The 14,493-nt window shown below is 41.3% G+C and overlaps 1 protein-coding gene across 1 annotated transcript; it reads left to right on the top strand.

Annotated features, from left to right (window-relative positions):
- The first annotated feature begins 1,805 nt into the window (after positions 1–1,805).
- Positions 1,806–13,361, top strand: LOC119697560 (heterochromatin-associated protein MENT-like). Its single transcript, XM_038128463.1, has 8 exons — positions 1,806–1,862; positions 3,351–3,526; positions 4,596–4,682; positions 6,172–6,309; positions 8,249–8,366; positions 9,160–9,302; positions 11,341–11,508; positions 12,413–13,361. The coding sequence occupies exons 2-8, from the start codon at positions 3,359–3,361 to the stop codon at positions 12,812–12,814; spliced, it is 1,224 nt and encodes a 407-aa protein (XP_037984391.1). The 5' UTR covers positions 1,806–1,862; positions 3,351–3,358; the 3' UTR covers positions 12,815–13,361.
- The last annotated feature ends 1,132 nt before the right edge of the window (positions 13,362–14,493 follow it).

Below are 14,493 nucleotides of genomic sequence, written 5' to 3'. Positions count from 1 at the left end.
AAAGATGCAACCTTCCTCTCAAGCCAGATAATAATGGCTTCAAAAACGACCAAATTTCTTCATCAGTATGTCAGGGCAAAATGACTGGTTTTATCAAAAAACTTTTTTATGACCATTTGTCAAAGGTCAATCCACTTGAAGACTATAGGTCAGGCACTGTGATGCGGTGAAACCTTTTTTTTACCATTCTGTCTGCATCAATTCACTACTTGCTCTCACTGTTTACATCTGGCACTGCAAAACCAAGAGCACTTATTTGGCTAATGTGTTTCCTTCTGTAACTCCAATGTCTCTTACCAAACAGGATCTTGCAGCAGCTAGTATATACCACAAAGAGTGTCCTCACAGTTTGGGAACCCTTTCTTCATCTTCCTGTATTTTTGGCCAATTTTTGGAGCTTGTAGTATCACTAACTGCTTGGGGGTTTTTCTTCTATGAATTTATCTAAAAAACAAACAACAGCATATTAATATACACAGCAGAAACATTTCTTAAGCTCGTAAGTAAATACAGCAATACATTTCTGAAGCAAGAAAATAAGATGAACATGCAAGGCACAAAAACTGCACTTTAAAACAAAAGGTATGAAGAAAGCAAGGCACACATATCTCTCTTGAAACTTTGCATGGCATATGCAGCAGTCAGATTTTAGGTGTATAGAAGCACTAAAATATAATCCTTGTTCAAAAGATGAACTTCAAACTCAGGCTTTTTCCATGTAGGTTGTCAGCATGCAGGTAATTTGTTTACTCTTCATGTGCCATACTGGTGGGCAGGGGCCATTCTTTGCTAAGGTTGAACGTAGCAGAAAAGACAGATCATGATCACAAAGGAAATTTATCAATACAATTTAATCTGAATTACACAGATGAAAACCAGAATTACACTGGTTTAAAGTAAAACATTTGTGCATATCTTACATTACACCTTTGCTGATATCCAGTTTTACACATTCTCCTGGTTTTGCTCCCTGCTCTTATATGGCAGTTTCAGTAAAAGAAATCATTACAAGCAGAGCTTCCAAGTAGGTTTTCAGCTTTTGGTGGATAATTCAAACTCCCTAAGTCCATCAGAGAGGGATAATAAGCTCAATACTATGCAGGGCCTGTAGGTATCTAAAGCACCTTCACTGACTTTGCTAGGACCAGAAATCTTTCAAAACAACATCTACCAGTTCAAATGAGCCCAGCATTCACACTTATTTCATCACTTATTTTACCTGACTGTGTAAATAACTTCTGAACTTCCTTTGTGATGTGTTTTCTTAAAAAAAACCAAAAACCAAACAACAAAAAAACCCAACACAAAAACCAAAAGCACAAAATATCCTTGTATGAAATAAGGGCTTTATGGGACCTGAGGTCCGCAAGTATTTAGATGCTTCCCCTCAAATTTAACCAGAGGATCAATGAGATTAACAGTCTATTTCAATATTCCCTTTTAGCCATACCTTTGAGATCAGTTTCTATTAATTTTCCCAGTTGGTAAAGAGAAAAGGAAGCTGTTAAATAATTTCACCATATCTGTTGGCAATGCAGTGTAGTTGAATTATTTTCTGCAATTCCTACTTTTTTTGTGGAGGACACCTGTAGGGAATTGGAATACTGGTCTTCATGTTCCAGGACATACATGCACTACCATTGACCTTGAATTGAGGAGGTCTCTAAATTCTGAAAGCAGGTGATAGAGAGGAGAGCTAGGAATAAAAGAGGGAACGTGCGCATTTAATACCAGAAGAGGATGTAGATAAGAAAAGGGAGGTGCAAATATTTCTACATTTCCAAAAGTACTTATTGCCCCACAGACTGCCACAGACTCTGACTGAAGACAGATCTTAATTCTTTTCTCTCTCAGGATTTCAGGTAATTAGATATTCCTACCAAAATAACTAGCTTTTATTTCAAAGTCTTAAAAATTCATTTAAAATTCTATGGAACTGAGGGGTTAAATGATGACACAAAAGTCATTCAGGGGAAGGCAGTATTTATTTTTTCACTACAAAGTGTAGCCCTCAAGAAAGCCCTGTACCGAGGCACAGTGGACAGAATACAAACCGGAATTGGGCAAAACCTGCAGAGCCTGGGAGGGCAGAAAGTTTCCTGACCTGTAGGAAGAGTGCCTTAATCACCAGGAAGTATAATCATCTCCGGGAACAGCAGCGGGATATGTGATTTGAAGGACCCAAAAATGCTTAGATGTGAGCTAGGCTGCATGGCATTTACCTCTGAAGCACTCCTGGGAATGCTTCATAGCTGTTGCAGAGCTCTAGGAAGCTTTAAAAACAGAACTTGAGGACCTCAGAGGCTCCAGGCATCTTGGACACTTCATGGGAGCAGCCCACTTTGAGGACTGTGTTTTTTGATTTAACCCCACAAAGTGTGGGTGAAAATGTATTTAAATACCCAACTGCTGTTGTTGATCTAATGCTTAAATTTTACTTGATGACATCTTACACTGACTTTACCAAATATTTTATTAGTCTTTATTCTGATGAAGGCAATGGAAATGTCTGAGTTTGTTCTAATATTTATCAAATTATTAGATGGACCAAAAAATACTATTAGGATGCACAGGTTTATTCCAGAACCATGTATGAAAAATCAATTTAATCCTAGGGTTGTGGTTATTTGTTTGCTTTGGTTTTGTCCTGCCAAAGCATACCCAAGAAAAGAAGCAGAAGAAGGATGGAAAATGTGCTGGATAAACCAGCAGGAAACCAGAAAAAATTTGTTGTTGGTTTAAAGAGGAACTCTTTGGGGTTGTATTTCTTGAAAAACAGAAATTAGCAAATCCAGCTACATTTTCCAAATATGGGTTTACCTACACCAAGAATGTGTAATAATCTGTATCTCTCTAGTAGCCTTCAGGATACATCTGTAGTGAATCACCTGAATTCAGCTCTTTTTCAGCAGAAAATAATGTTAGAGGAAGTTTAAACAATTAGAAAAAAGCCCTAAGTAGCATGGTGAGAAATTCTGCTTCACTCTCTCAGAATTGAAGAATAACTCTATGAAAATACAGAAAAGAGCAAATAAGTTCTTGAAACAAGTCTAAACTCTGAAAACATTTCTAGCTAAAATTGTACTCAACTGATGAAAAACAAATAAACCTGGCAAGGACACTAAAAGTGATGAGGAAGGAAAAATTAATGCAGGTCCTAGAAAGAAACCTACTAGCTGACTGTACTTGGTCTCTGTACAGTACTTTACCCAGGGTAAAATACTTTTTTACCCAGCGGTATCTTCAGGCTGTTTTTGAGAGGTGCAGGCAATCTCCCACTGGCAGCTCTGTATGTTTTAAAAGAAATGAAGAGGCAGTCACCACCCTTCTCTGACACTTGTTTGTCTCAGGTGTACCAATGGAATCTCTCTCAGTGTCAACCAACAGCTTCACTCTGGACCTTTACAGAAAGCTGAATGAAACTTCCAAAGGCCAAAACATTTTCTTTTCTCCTTGGAGTATTGCAACTGCTCTTGCCATGGTCCACCTGGGTGCAAAAGGTGACACTGCAAGCCAGATGGCTGAGGTAAGGTCTGAAATTAGACATTTACTACCTTCAGGGGGTTCCTACATTAATTACACTGTTATTTTACCTATGGAGAACAGCAAGGAACAACATGGGAGGACAGTGATCTGCAATGCTGACAGCATGAGTAGGGCTATTTTCTGTACCAACACTATGGCAGGTCACTTCCAATTTATTTCCAAGATCTCTGCTTTCCACCAACCCTACATTTAGCTTACACTTACAGTTCACAGAGCATTGCAAGTGATCTGCCAAGGAGCAGTTATTGACATTTAGAGGCTACTCTTGGTCTTGCTTGGAGCTCTCTGTTCCATTTTAACTGCCTCTGAACAGAATAATTACCTTTATATAATGCCCAAAAAGTAAAGAGGACACACCTTTATTGAAAAAATTAATATGGCACTCACTATGATATGCTAGAGAAAGGAAATCTGGAGATAATCTCTTGAGCAAGATATGACTGCTTCTAGACCTCAGCTGGTTCTGGCAGCAGTACATCTGCTTTCTCATACTGCATACAGTAAAGCAAGCTCTCCTGAACATGTGTTTGGCTACAGAGGAGAGGCAGAAATCTTTGTTTGTGACATAGTCCATAAAAATAGCAATTCTTCTATGAATAATGGAGATATGTGAGTACTGAAAATATCAGAGAGTCATAGAATATACTGAGTTGTAAGGCACCTATGAGGATCATTGAGTCCAACTCATGGCCCTGCACAGGACACCACAGGAGTCACACCATGTGCCTGAGAGTGTTGTCCAAACACTTCTTGAACTCTGCCAGGGTTTGGTGCTGTGGCCACCTCCCTGGGAAGCCTGTTCCAGTCACAATACTGATCCATTATAAAGTAATCAATGTGGCCAAAATCGATATGGTAATGATACAGTTACAGAAATTTAATCAATGTCCTCAATAACATATAACATAATTGTCCTCAATAACTTCAACAGACTATCATTGGGCATGGCTGGTGGATTACCACAGAAAACTAAGATACTTACAAACCTTGGGCATATTAATCTCAAACAAACAAGCTGTCTTTATGAACATTTATCATCATCATCACAGGTTCTTCATTTTAACCAGACTGCAAGAGAAGAAGGTTCATCTGAGACAACAAGGCCTTCTCCAGCAAGACCAAAGAAAAGAAAGATGGTATTTATTACAACAAAAGATTCTGAGACAAAAATCTTTGAGAATGGGATAGTCCGTTGCAACCACTGCTTTTAGGCTTTTAACATCTGCTTGTTTTCAGTCTATTACCTACTGTCTCGGTTCAGTAAGAACTATGTACAGAAAAAGTGAACAAGGAGTTAATATGGCTGTAAAACTCATTAATTCAGTCGTTCAAAAGCAGAACTGAAACACTAACAGCATTTTGATTGCCCAGAAAACTGTCTCACTTGGTTTTAGCTGGGCTGTGGAAATATCAAAAAATCATTTATTGAAATAGGCTTTGGACAATTCCATTTCTTATCACCTTCAGATTGGTAGGGATATTTTTTCTGTAGTGATAAACAACTACTGCTTTCTCACCTGAATCCAGCCCTACCCAGTAATGTCCCTTCCTCCTTTTGTATGCACAGACACATTAGGCAGACAAAATTCCCCTTTAAGGTAATGTGTGTTGACTCACCCTTGCTGATCAGCTCCCCAGAGACTTGCCAGCAGGAGAAATGGCCCAGATCTTTTTCAACAAATTAACTCCCTAATCAATGAAAAGTATTAAACTCAATCAAGCCATGGTTTTTTTTCAGCATAGAAACTAAAAGAGAGCTGAAAAAAATTAAATTAGACTAACTTCAAATAAAAAGGGCAAGGGGATGATATCATTCTCTCCTTTGATGGTGTGAGATGGTTCTTCAAGATGAATCACTGCACTCACATTCATTTTAGCAACTCACTGACTTCATAAATTGTACCAAAGTCTGTCTAATCTTTTCCTTCAGATATTTCTCCCTATTGCCTCTTTGTTCTGTTCCCATCCCATTGAAAAAAAAAAAAACCAGCCTCTGCTATCCTGTGTCCTCTGGCTACCAAATTCTTTCCTAGGTGTCCTTCCTGGCAGGAAGGACATCTCCACATCTCAGCATGAGTGAGAAAAGTTCATAGCAAGGCATGACAGACAAGTCACCCTGAGTCAGTGGCAGAGACTCTCGGTGTCTCATGTGCAGGGCACAGTACATGACATGAGGGAGGACACTGCATCCAGGCAGCTGGTGGGGAGCAGCTGACAGATAGCAGCTCATTCCTCCATTTGCAAAGCAACCTCATCCTCCCTAAAACCATAAACAATGACATCCAAAAGGAGCTCTCTCCAAAATCCAAACAGCAAAAAAAACATCCATGTGAAACAGGCAAATTTGAATACTGGTAACTCCATGCCCTGATATTAGTTTCTGTGAGGGCAGAACACCTGTTCAAAAGCTGCCAGGCTGTGAAACTGAAAGGTTTATTTATCTCGTTATCCAGATAAGTAGTTTATCATTTACCTAGTAATACACAGTGCTGCAAACATGCAACATTCTCAAAAAAAGAGTTTAATTCCCTGAAACTTCTTTTATAATTAAAAAAACATGAACAATTTAAATAAAGCAGGTGCAACAGAAAAAAAAATCCATATTAATTGGTGTCTCTTTTCAAGGATCCTGAGCATAAGGGAGCAGAGAACATCCACTCTGGCTTCAAAAAGCTCCTGTCTGACATCAACAAACACAGAAGCACTTACTTGCTGAAGAGTGCCAACCGACTGTATGAGGAAAAGACCTACCCACTACTGCCTGTGAGTTGAACCTCTTTACTTCGGAATACGGTGACATTAAGAGTTATTATCAATAGAGATGATGAAAAAATTCCAAATGATTGCACTGGCGTTTGAGTGAGAACATGAAGACAGACATAGAGGGCTAGTCTTGGACAGGCAAGAGGCGCATCTGTTTTCAGCAGTGGGCAATAGTTTGGCAAGTGCATGAGAAAACTGTGTAGAGATTCTTCTCCAGAATCTGCTGTGGTCACCAACTGATCTGCAGCTCAGGGACTTCTTGAACCAGAGGGCAGGTCTACTTAAGTGACCCTGATGAGCTGTTGTTTCAGGACTTTGCACACTCGTCTTTTAAATCTACTTCAGCCCTCAGCACCAGGATTTCCACAGCTGAGCTATACATGCAGGAAGCCCCTGTGCTTTCTGAGCTTGCTGCCTGTTGGCATCACTGTTGGTTCATCTCTGTTCTGAAGGACATTTCTCCACATCTCGGGTCACCCTCATCCCCTGTGTCTGTATTTTTTATAGTGTAGCATTTCTGAGACTGGGGAGGCCACAGCTGCATTGCAAACTCAGAGACTGGACACACTATAGTATTATAAAGTGCCATTATAGAAATTTCTCTTTTGTTGCCTACTCTTTCCTTCATAGTTCCTAAATTTTTATTTGCATTTTTGGCCATGATTAGGCAGGTTTTTTTCATGCACCAATACCTCATTCCTAAACCATAACAATAATTTTCTGTATCTTACAGTTTAATGGATCACTTATAAATATGTTAATATATATATTTTAATGTAAACGTCTAGACTTGGGTTTTATAGAAAAAACACTGTAGCAAAGATGCCAGTACACACATCCCTGTGGTACTCCAGCAGTAATAACCCTTCACTGTGAATGTTTTTTCCTCCTACTCTTGGTTTCTAGTCTTTTAAACACATGAGACATATCTCTGTAGTCCCATTGATGCTCAGCCTTTGGTGACAAGTCCTACAAAATGCCTTTTGGTAACCCAAAAAGACTCTAATGGCTCAGCCCCTCTATCCATATTCCTAACACCTTCAGAAAACTCCAACAGATTTGTGATTTTTGATTTCCTATCACAAAATGTTGTTGACACTTCTCCAATAAGTCACGTTAACCCATACACCCACTACACCCATTCTATTCACTTGCCCCACACCGACTCATGAGTTTGTAATTATCTGTATCTCTGAAATCTTTTCAAAATTGATGTTGTAATAATCATCTTCCAGGTACTTGGAAGGGGGTTTTAAATGAGATTACTGTTCTTTGATTTTGGAGTTTGTTTGGTTTCCTGAGTAATCAGCAATTTGTCTTTCTGAATGTGTATTGCTCATTTTCTCCACAATCTCATGTGCATTTGCTTTACAGAGAATCAAGGGAATTTCCTGCTGGGAATCTCCGTGAATGATTTCACAGCAGACAGCAATGGAAATGTTAATTCTGTTTTTCTGACATGACTTTATTCCACCAGAACATTCCTTTTATTGTCCTCACAAATTTTTGGCAGGTTCCTCACCTCTGAAGCAAACTAAAAGCCTTTGTCCAACTTCATATGAGACTATTCTTCCATCTTGTACTGAACATTAGTTCATAAAGCAGGGAAAAAAGTATTTAAATTACATAAAAATGTCATTTTGAGAAATTAAAAAAATGTAAAGGTTTCATGGATACTTCAAAACAAAAAATTCCCACCTTTGATTTCAAACACAAAAATTTGAAGTATCAGTTTCCTTGAGACTGAAGTTTGATCAGTCCTTACTTAATATTTAGAACAGAATGTATCAGGCCTTATTATAAAGGTTACTGCATATAAACCAAGTTTTCTTAAATTATGTATTAGCAAATTGTATAATCTGTTAAACTGATTATTACTAATATTTTTGTAACTCATGTTTAACTAAATAAGCACACATTCTTTAATCATATCTTTCAGAAATTCTTACAACTCATAACGAGCTATTACAATGCAAAGCCACAATCTGTAAACTTTAAGAGAGCTGCAGAACAAGTCAGAGCACAGATCAATTCATGGGTAGAAAATAAAACTGAGAGTAAGTATCACTCTGATGGCTTTTTTTCTTGTCTAACTTTCAAATATTTTGTATTTCCACATTTATTGTTCTCACAGCCAAGAATACATAAAAGGTGGAAACTCAGGGCAGGGAGGTGATGAGTAAAGTACAGCTAAATAGTCTGAAGAATGCCTCTCTCCAGCCTAACTGCTGCTCCTCACAAGGTCCTTCCCTCAATTCTTTATGCTGTAGCCTCCTCTGAATCATTGCTGTTGGAAGGCCTGCACAAGTAGATACTGTGTGGCTACACAATGATTAGTGAGGGTTTTACTTCTGCATTCTTTCAGCTGCTTGCAATCAACTTCACAGAACATCCAAGCTATTCTGCTTTACCCACTTTCCAATGCCATTTACTATCAAAACTCCAATAAATATAATAATAAAAAATAAAAAAAAAAAACCAACAAAAAACCAGAGAATTCACAGAATGGTTTAGGTTGGTAGGGACCTTAAGGATCATCTCATTCCAACCCCCCTGCCATGGACAGGGACATTGTCCTGGAGTGACTTCCACTAGACCAGGTCGCTCAAAGCCCCATCCCACCTGGCCTTGAAGACTTCCAGGGATGGGGCATCCACAGCTTCTCTGGACAAAGGATACAGAGATACTTCAAAAGGTCATTTTTACCATACGTACAACATAAATACATATTAAAAAAACCTCCCAAATGCAAACATTTTTGAAAGAGAGGTAGGCACAGACAAGGAACAGTTAAAACTGGCAAGTTGGGCAGTCACACTGGAATAACAGTCTCTTTGTCTGATTTTGAAGGGAAAATACAGAGTCTGCTGCCTGCAGGATCTGTCCATTCTCGCACTGTGTTGGTCGTAGTAAATGCCATTTATTTCAAAGGAAAGTGGGAGAAGAAATTTCTGGAGAAAAATACTTCTGAGATGCCCTTCAGAATAAGCAAGGTAAATTCCTTGTCGATATGCCTGTTGTCCTATGTCAATATGTGTATTACTGAGGAGAAAATACTTCACCTGTATTTCATATGCCACTGCCACACTACATATAGCTGAGAAAGTGGTATAAACTCAGGGAGAATACCAACTGTGAAAATAACTCAGCATTTTCTTGTTTAAGCATATCCATGAAAACTGGATTTTTAATTTATAACTCCACAGTATCAAAATACTTGGGAACAGTTAAAGTTAATTATTTTTAAAAAATAAGCTAAGCAAAGTAAGTTAATAAAAGTAGCTTAAAGACAAGAAGAAATTTCTCTAAGTACTATTTCCAAATGGACCAGGTTGCTTTGGAGAGCAATGTTTACACACCTAGAGCTCACTTCTGCTCTTGGGACCCTGAGATCATGGGATTTAATCCAGCTGTTGTTCTGCCATGCACCCCGGGTGTTGCATCAAACTTCACAGGGAATTTTCATGGGGTTTGTCATTTTAGCTGAGTGTGTGAGGGTGATCTATTCAGATGATCTATTCATTGAGCTAACAGTATTTAAATGATCATGCACTGACACTTCCCAGTAGCTGACTACACGTATATTTTTGGACTGCGTCAAAAGCAAGCAAAACTATTTGTCAATGGAAACAAACATTTTGTTTGACATAGATTAAGGGTGAAAATACCTTTTGTATGCCAGACAATGTAAAGCAATTGATGTGACTGTGTACCCGAAACCTACTACACTATGTGTGCAGTTTTAGGATCTGTCACAGCACATAGTTGTGGTGGATGACTTTGGCCAGCCACCAGGTGCCCACTGAGACTCTCTATCACTGCCCCTTGTCAACAGGATAGGGGGAGAAAAATAGGATGAAAAGGTCATGCATGGGTCAGGGAAAGAACAGGGAGAGCATTGACCAATTGCCATCATGGGCAGAACAGGTTCAACTTCAAGAAATTAATTAACTGCCAATTCTCAGAGTAAGTTAATGTGAAGTAAACCAAACATAAAGTGCTTCCCCTCCACCCTCCCTTCCTCCCAGTCTCAACTTCACTTATGACTCACCTGTGCCCCAAAGCAGTGCAGGGAACTGGGAATGGGCTAATGTTGTAGTCAGCTCATTGCATGTTGTCTCTACAGCTCCTTCCTCCTCCTCCTCCTCACACTTTTCCTCTGCTCAAGTGTGGGGTCCTATCCATGGGATAAAGTTCTTCACATTCGATGTGGGTCCTTCCCATGGTCTGCAGTTTTGCAATGACTGCTCCAGTGTGAGTCCACTGTGGGGTCAGAGGTGATGCCAGAAAAGGTCTGCTCTCCACAGCATGATGGGTCCTGCCAGGAGCTTGCTGCAGCATGGGTTCTCCAGGGGTTGCAGGGTGCATATTTGCACCACCATTATCTTCACCATGGACTGCAGGGGTATCTCAGCTCCAGGGCCTGGAGCACCTTCTCCCCCTCCTTCCTCACTGACCTAGGTGTCTTCAGGGCAGTTTCTCCCACATCATCTCACTCAGCTCTCCCAGCTGCTTTCATGCAGCAGTTTTTACCCTTTCTTAAACAAGCAATCACAGAGGCACTACCAATGTCACTGACTGGCTCACATTTGGACAGTAGCAGGTCCATCCTGGAGCCAGCTGAAACTTGCTCTGCCTGACACAGGCATCTTCTCAGGTCTCCTCAAAGAAGCCATCCCTGCAGCTTCCCCACTACCATGCAAACAAAATATATTGGTGCCAGAAAGGGTTTGATGAATACCAAGGCCTACAAAGAGAGTTACTTGATTATCAAAGCTTAATCTTTATTTTAAATTTAGAAACATATTATATGGGATTAGGTTAATAGGTATTTAGCTTGTGTGTTTATACTAATTTTTTATAAAGATCTCAAAGACTTTGAAAACAGGGTGTATGCGATCCTGTCTAAAGAAAAGCGTCCTGGTATCTGTATGCTGCTGAATCTTGTACTTGTTTTCAGTTCAATGAAGCAAGTAAATTTTATCATCCTTTTAATGTGTAAGGTAATTTTTATGTCCGAATTTTTTCCAGACCAAGACCAAACCTGTACACATGATGTTTTTGAAAGATAAATTTCTTGTACTCCATGAAACCACCATGAAATTCAGAATCATTGAGCTGCCGTATGTGGAAAATGAACTCAGCATGTTCCTTCTCCTTCCCGATGACATCAGTGATAACACTACTGGCCTGGAGCTGGTAAAGCTGACCTACTGTTGCATCACACACACTATGAAACAGTAACAGAAACAGATAAAAAGAGTGAGGAAGAACAAGCTTCAAAATCACAGTAGAACAGCTCTGATGTGCTCGTAGTTTGTTTCAGAAACTGTAACACCATGATTTTCAGCTTAGGATTCAGGACATGCAGTAACATTGCAAACATAGGACATCTGAAACCCATGTCCACACAACAGTCTTAGACTACTCTTTATCCCCTTTCTAACTGCCAGTATAGCATAGGAAAAGCAAGGATCACCTCTGAATCACCATGCCCTAGAGTTATCTTCTCCTGAGGGCTGTATTAATGATTTTTAATGTCATTTTCTGTCTGAATTTCCAGCTGATAATTTGTGGTGAGGTTTCTCAAACTAACCTGACCCAGAAGGTGCCAACAGCAACTCATGACTTACAACTTACTTACATATGTTGCTTAACAGCAACTATGCCAGGATCAGTTTCAGACTCTAAGCAGAGCAGAGCAAATATTTTCATTTGTACCTCAGTTCCCATGCATCCCATTTATTTATCACTACTAAGATAAAATTTATCCATATACATACACATCAAGCACCTATTATTATTGTTATAAGTAATACATTGCAAAACAAGCAATGTTCTTCACACCAGAGAAAAAAAATGACAAATTACTCTGAGGCTTCAGGCCTACACCTTCCCACCTTTAAGAAAATAAACAGGAGTAAAAGTCACTCAGCACTTTGTCAGATCATGCCCTCTAAATATGATGCACGTTCCATCTGTAGTCACTGCTGGTAGCTGGGTCTTGCTTTACGTGTTCTTGATGAGCAATAAGACACTGGTCTGTGCATGTCTTGTCTCCGTCCTTTGCATTCCAACTGCTTTCTTCCTCAACTCATTGCAGGTGGAAAGAGAGCTGACGTATGAGAAACTGTCTAAATGGACCAAATCAGACAATATGATGAAAGCTGAAGTGGATCTATACCTGCCCAAGTTGAAGCTGGAAGAAAATTATGACCTTAAATCCCCCCTGAGCAGCATGGGGATACGAAATGCTTTTGACCCAGGTCAGGCTGATTTCACAGGGATGTCAGTGAAGAAAGATCTTTTCATCTCACAAGTTATTCACAAAGCTTTTGTGGAGGTCAATGAAGAAGGTACAGAGGCAGCAGCTGCCACAGGTGTCTTGATGATGAGATCAAGAGTCCCCACAATGACTTTCAAAGCTGACCACCCTTTTATCTTCTTTATCAGACACAACAAATCACAAACCATCCTCTTCTTTGGCAGGTTTTGCTCACCCTAGTCGCTGAGTCCTTGCCCTGCAGAGCAGGGCATGCTTGCTTGCTAGCACAGAGGCAAACCCCAAACCTGAGGCTCTCTGCAACCGGCGGAGCAGGACTTGAACCCCTTCCTCATTAGACCATGCACTCTGCTGCCTGAGGCACAGCTTCTCCGATGTCTCCTTCCTAAGCTGAAGGGACAACCATGGCAGTGCCACGGGGAGTGTGCGATGCCTTGCACCCACAGAGCAATCCTGACTATCATTTGGATCAGGCCATCATGGGTAGCTCTGCCTTTATCACTTTATATCACCATGGCATTTCTATCTCCCACTCACAGCACTGTGCACAAATATATTTTGCCAGTCTTTCTCCTCACCCTTATGATGAAGGCCACTTATCCTGATGTGGTCCTAGCACGTACTCCAGCCTGCAGCAATCAGACCCAGCTCCTGCTTTTTAGTCCTAGACTAAGCCTTGGAGTCACTACTGGAGGCAGATCCTTCCAACCTTCACCCTGTGGCCATCCCCTTGCTTTCCTTCCACATCTCAGCTGCAAGTCTTCATCAGATCCCAATCAGATCCCATCAGATCCCATGTTGCTCCACAGATTACTTTTAATAAAATAAAAATTAAAAAGAATACACCTCTCTTAGGGCTATTTGCCTCACTCAAACCCTCAGGAATGCGAGGAAGGGTTAAGCCCCTACGGTGTCTGGCTACAGCAACAGCTCAATTTGGCTCAAACCAATCAGAAATTTCAAAAAAAAAAAATTCAAATTCAAAGAAACTTAAAGAAAAAAAAAAAACAAAACTTCAGAAATAAGTAATAGCAATTAATAGCGCCTCGTGGAGCGGGGGTGTTTTCTGTCAGCTCTGCCACGAGAGGGAGGCAGAGGTGGAGAAACTCGGGCCGTGGCCGGCGGAGCTCAAAGGGGAGGGGAGAGGCGGCTGCCGGGACTCCCTGAGGCGGGGGGGCCGCGCCATTTTACCGGGAGGGGCTGCGGCGCCTCCCGTTCCCGGCGGCCAAGGGTGAAGGGCCTCAGGCTCTGGCTAGATCCCGGGAGGGGCCGGGCTCCCGTCCTTTCCCTCTGCTCGGCTGAGCTTCCGGGAACAGGGAGTGCGGCGGCCGGCAGGGTGAGTGCGGCGGCCGCGTTGCTGCTGCTGCTGCGTTGTCCTGAAGGTTTTCTACGGGGAAGCCCGTGCCTGTGTTTTCTAGGATTTTCTTGTTTTGCGGGTCTTTTAGGAAGTAGAGCTGAATGGCGTTGCTTTTACTGCGTTTTGTATTTTCTATTTTTTTTTCCTTCTCTCTTTCGTGACGTTCCCTAAACACAGCTGGTTCTTGCAGCTGGAGCCGCTGCGGTGCGGCTGGAGCGCTTCTTCTGGGAGCGCCGGGAGCACCGCGGGGTTGAGACGTCTCCCGCGGGGCCAAGCCCGGGGTGGGGGCGGAAGAGGAACTCTTCGCTCCAGGGAGAGCCAAACCTTTGGCTTTTTGTGCCTCAGCTTTCTGCGACAGCTCCTCCCTGCCCCTCCCCGCTCCTGCAGTGGCACAGGGGTCAGGAGCTCGACAGCAGCGGGGCCGTGTCATTCCCTGCGTCCCAGGGGGAGCTGCGGTGCTAAGGGCCATCACTAGGAGCTGTCCGCGCTCTCGCCCTACAAGTGTTCTAACGTCGCTCCCACCTCTCCAAATCCTAAATGAAGC

Source organism: Motacilla alba, chromosome 2, assembly GCF_015832195.1.
Source record: "Motacilla alba alba isolate MOTALB_02 chromosome 2, Motacilla_alba_V1.0_pri, whole genome shotgun sequence".
NCBI classification, from domain to species: Eukaryota; Metazoa; Chordata; class Aves; order Passeriformes; family Motacillidae; genus Motacilla; species Motacilla alba.
This window is presented reverse-complemented; position numbering and strand designations above follow the sequence as displayed.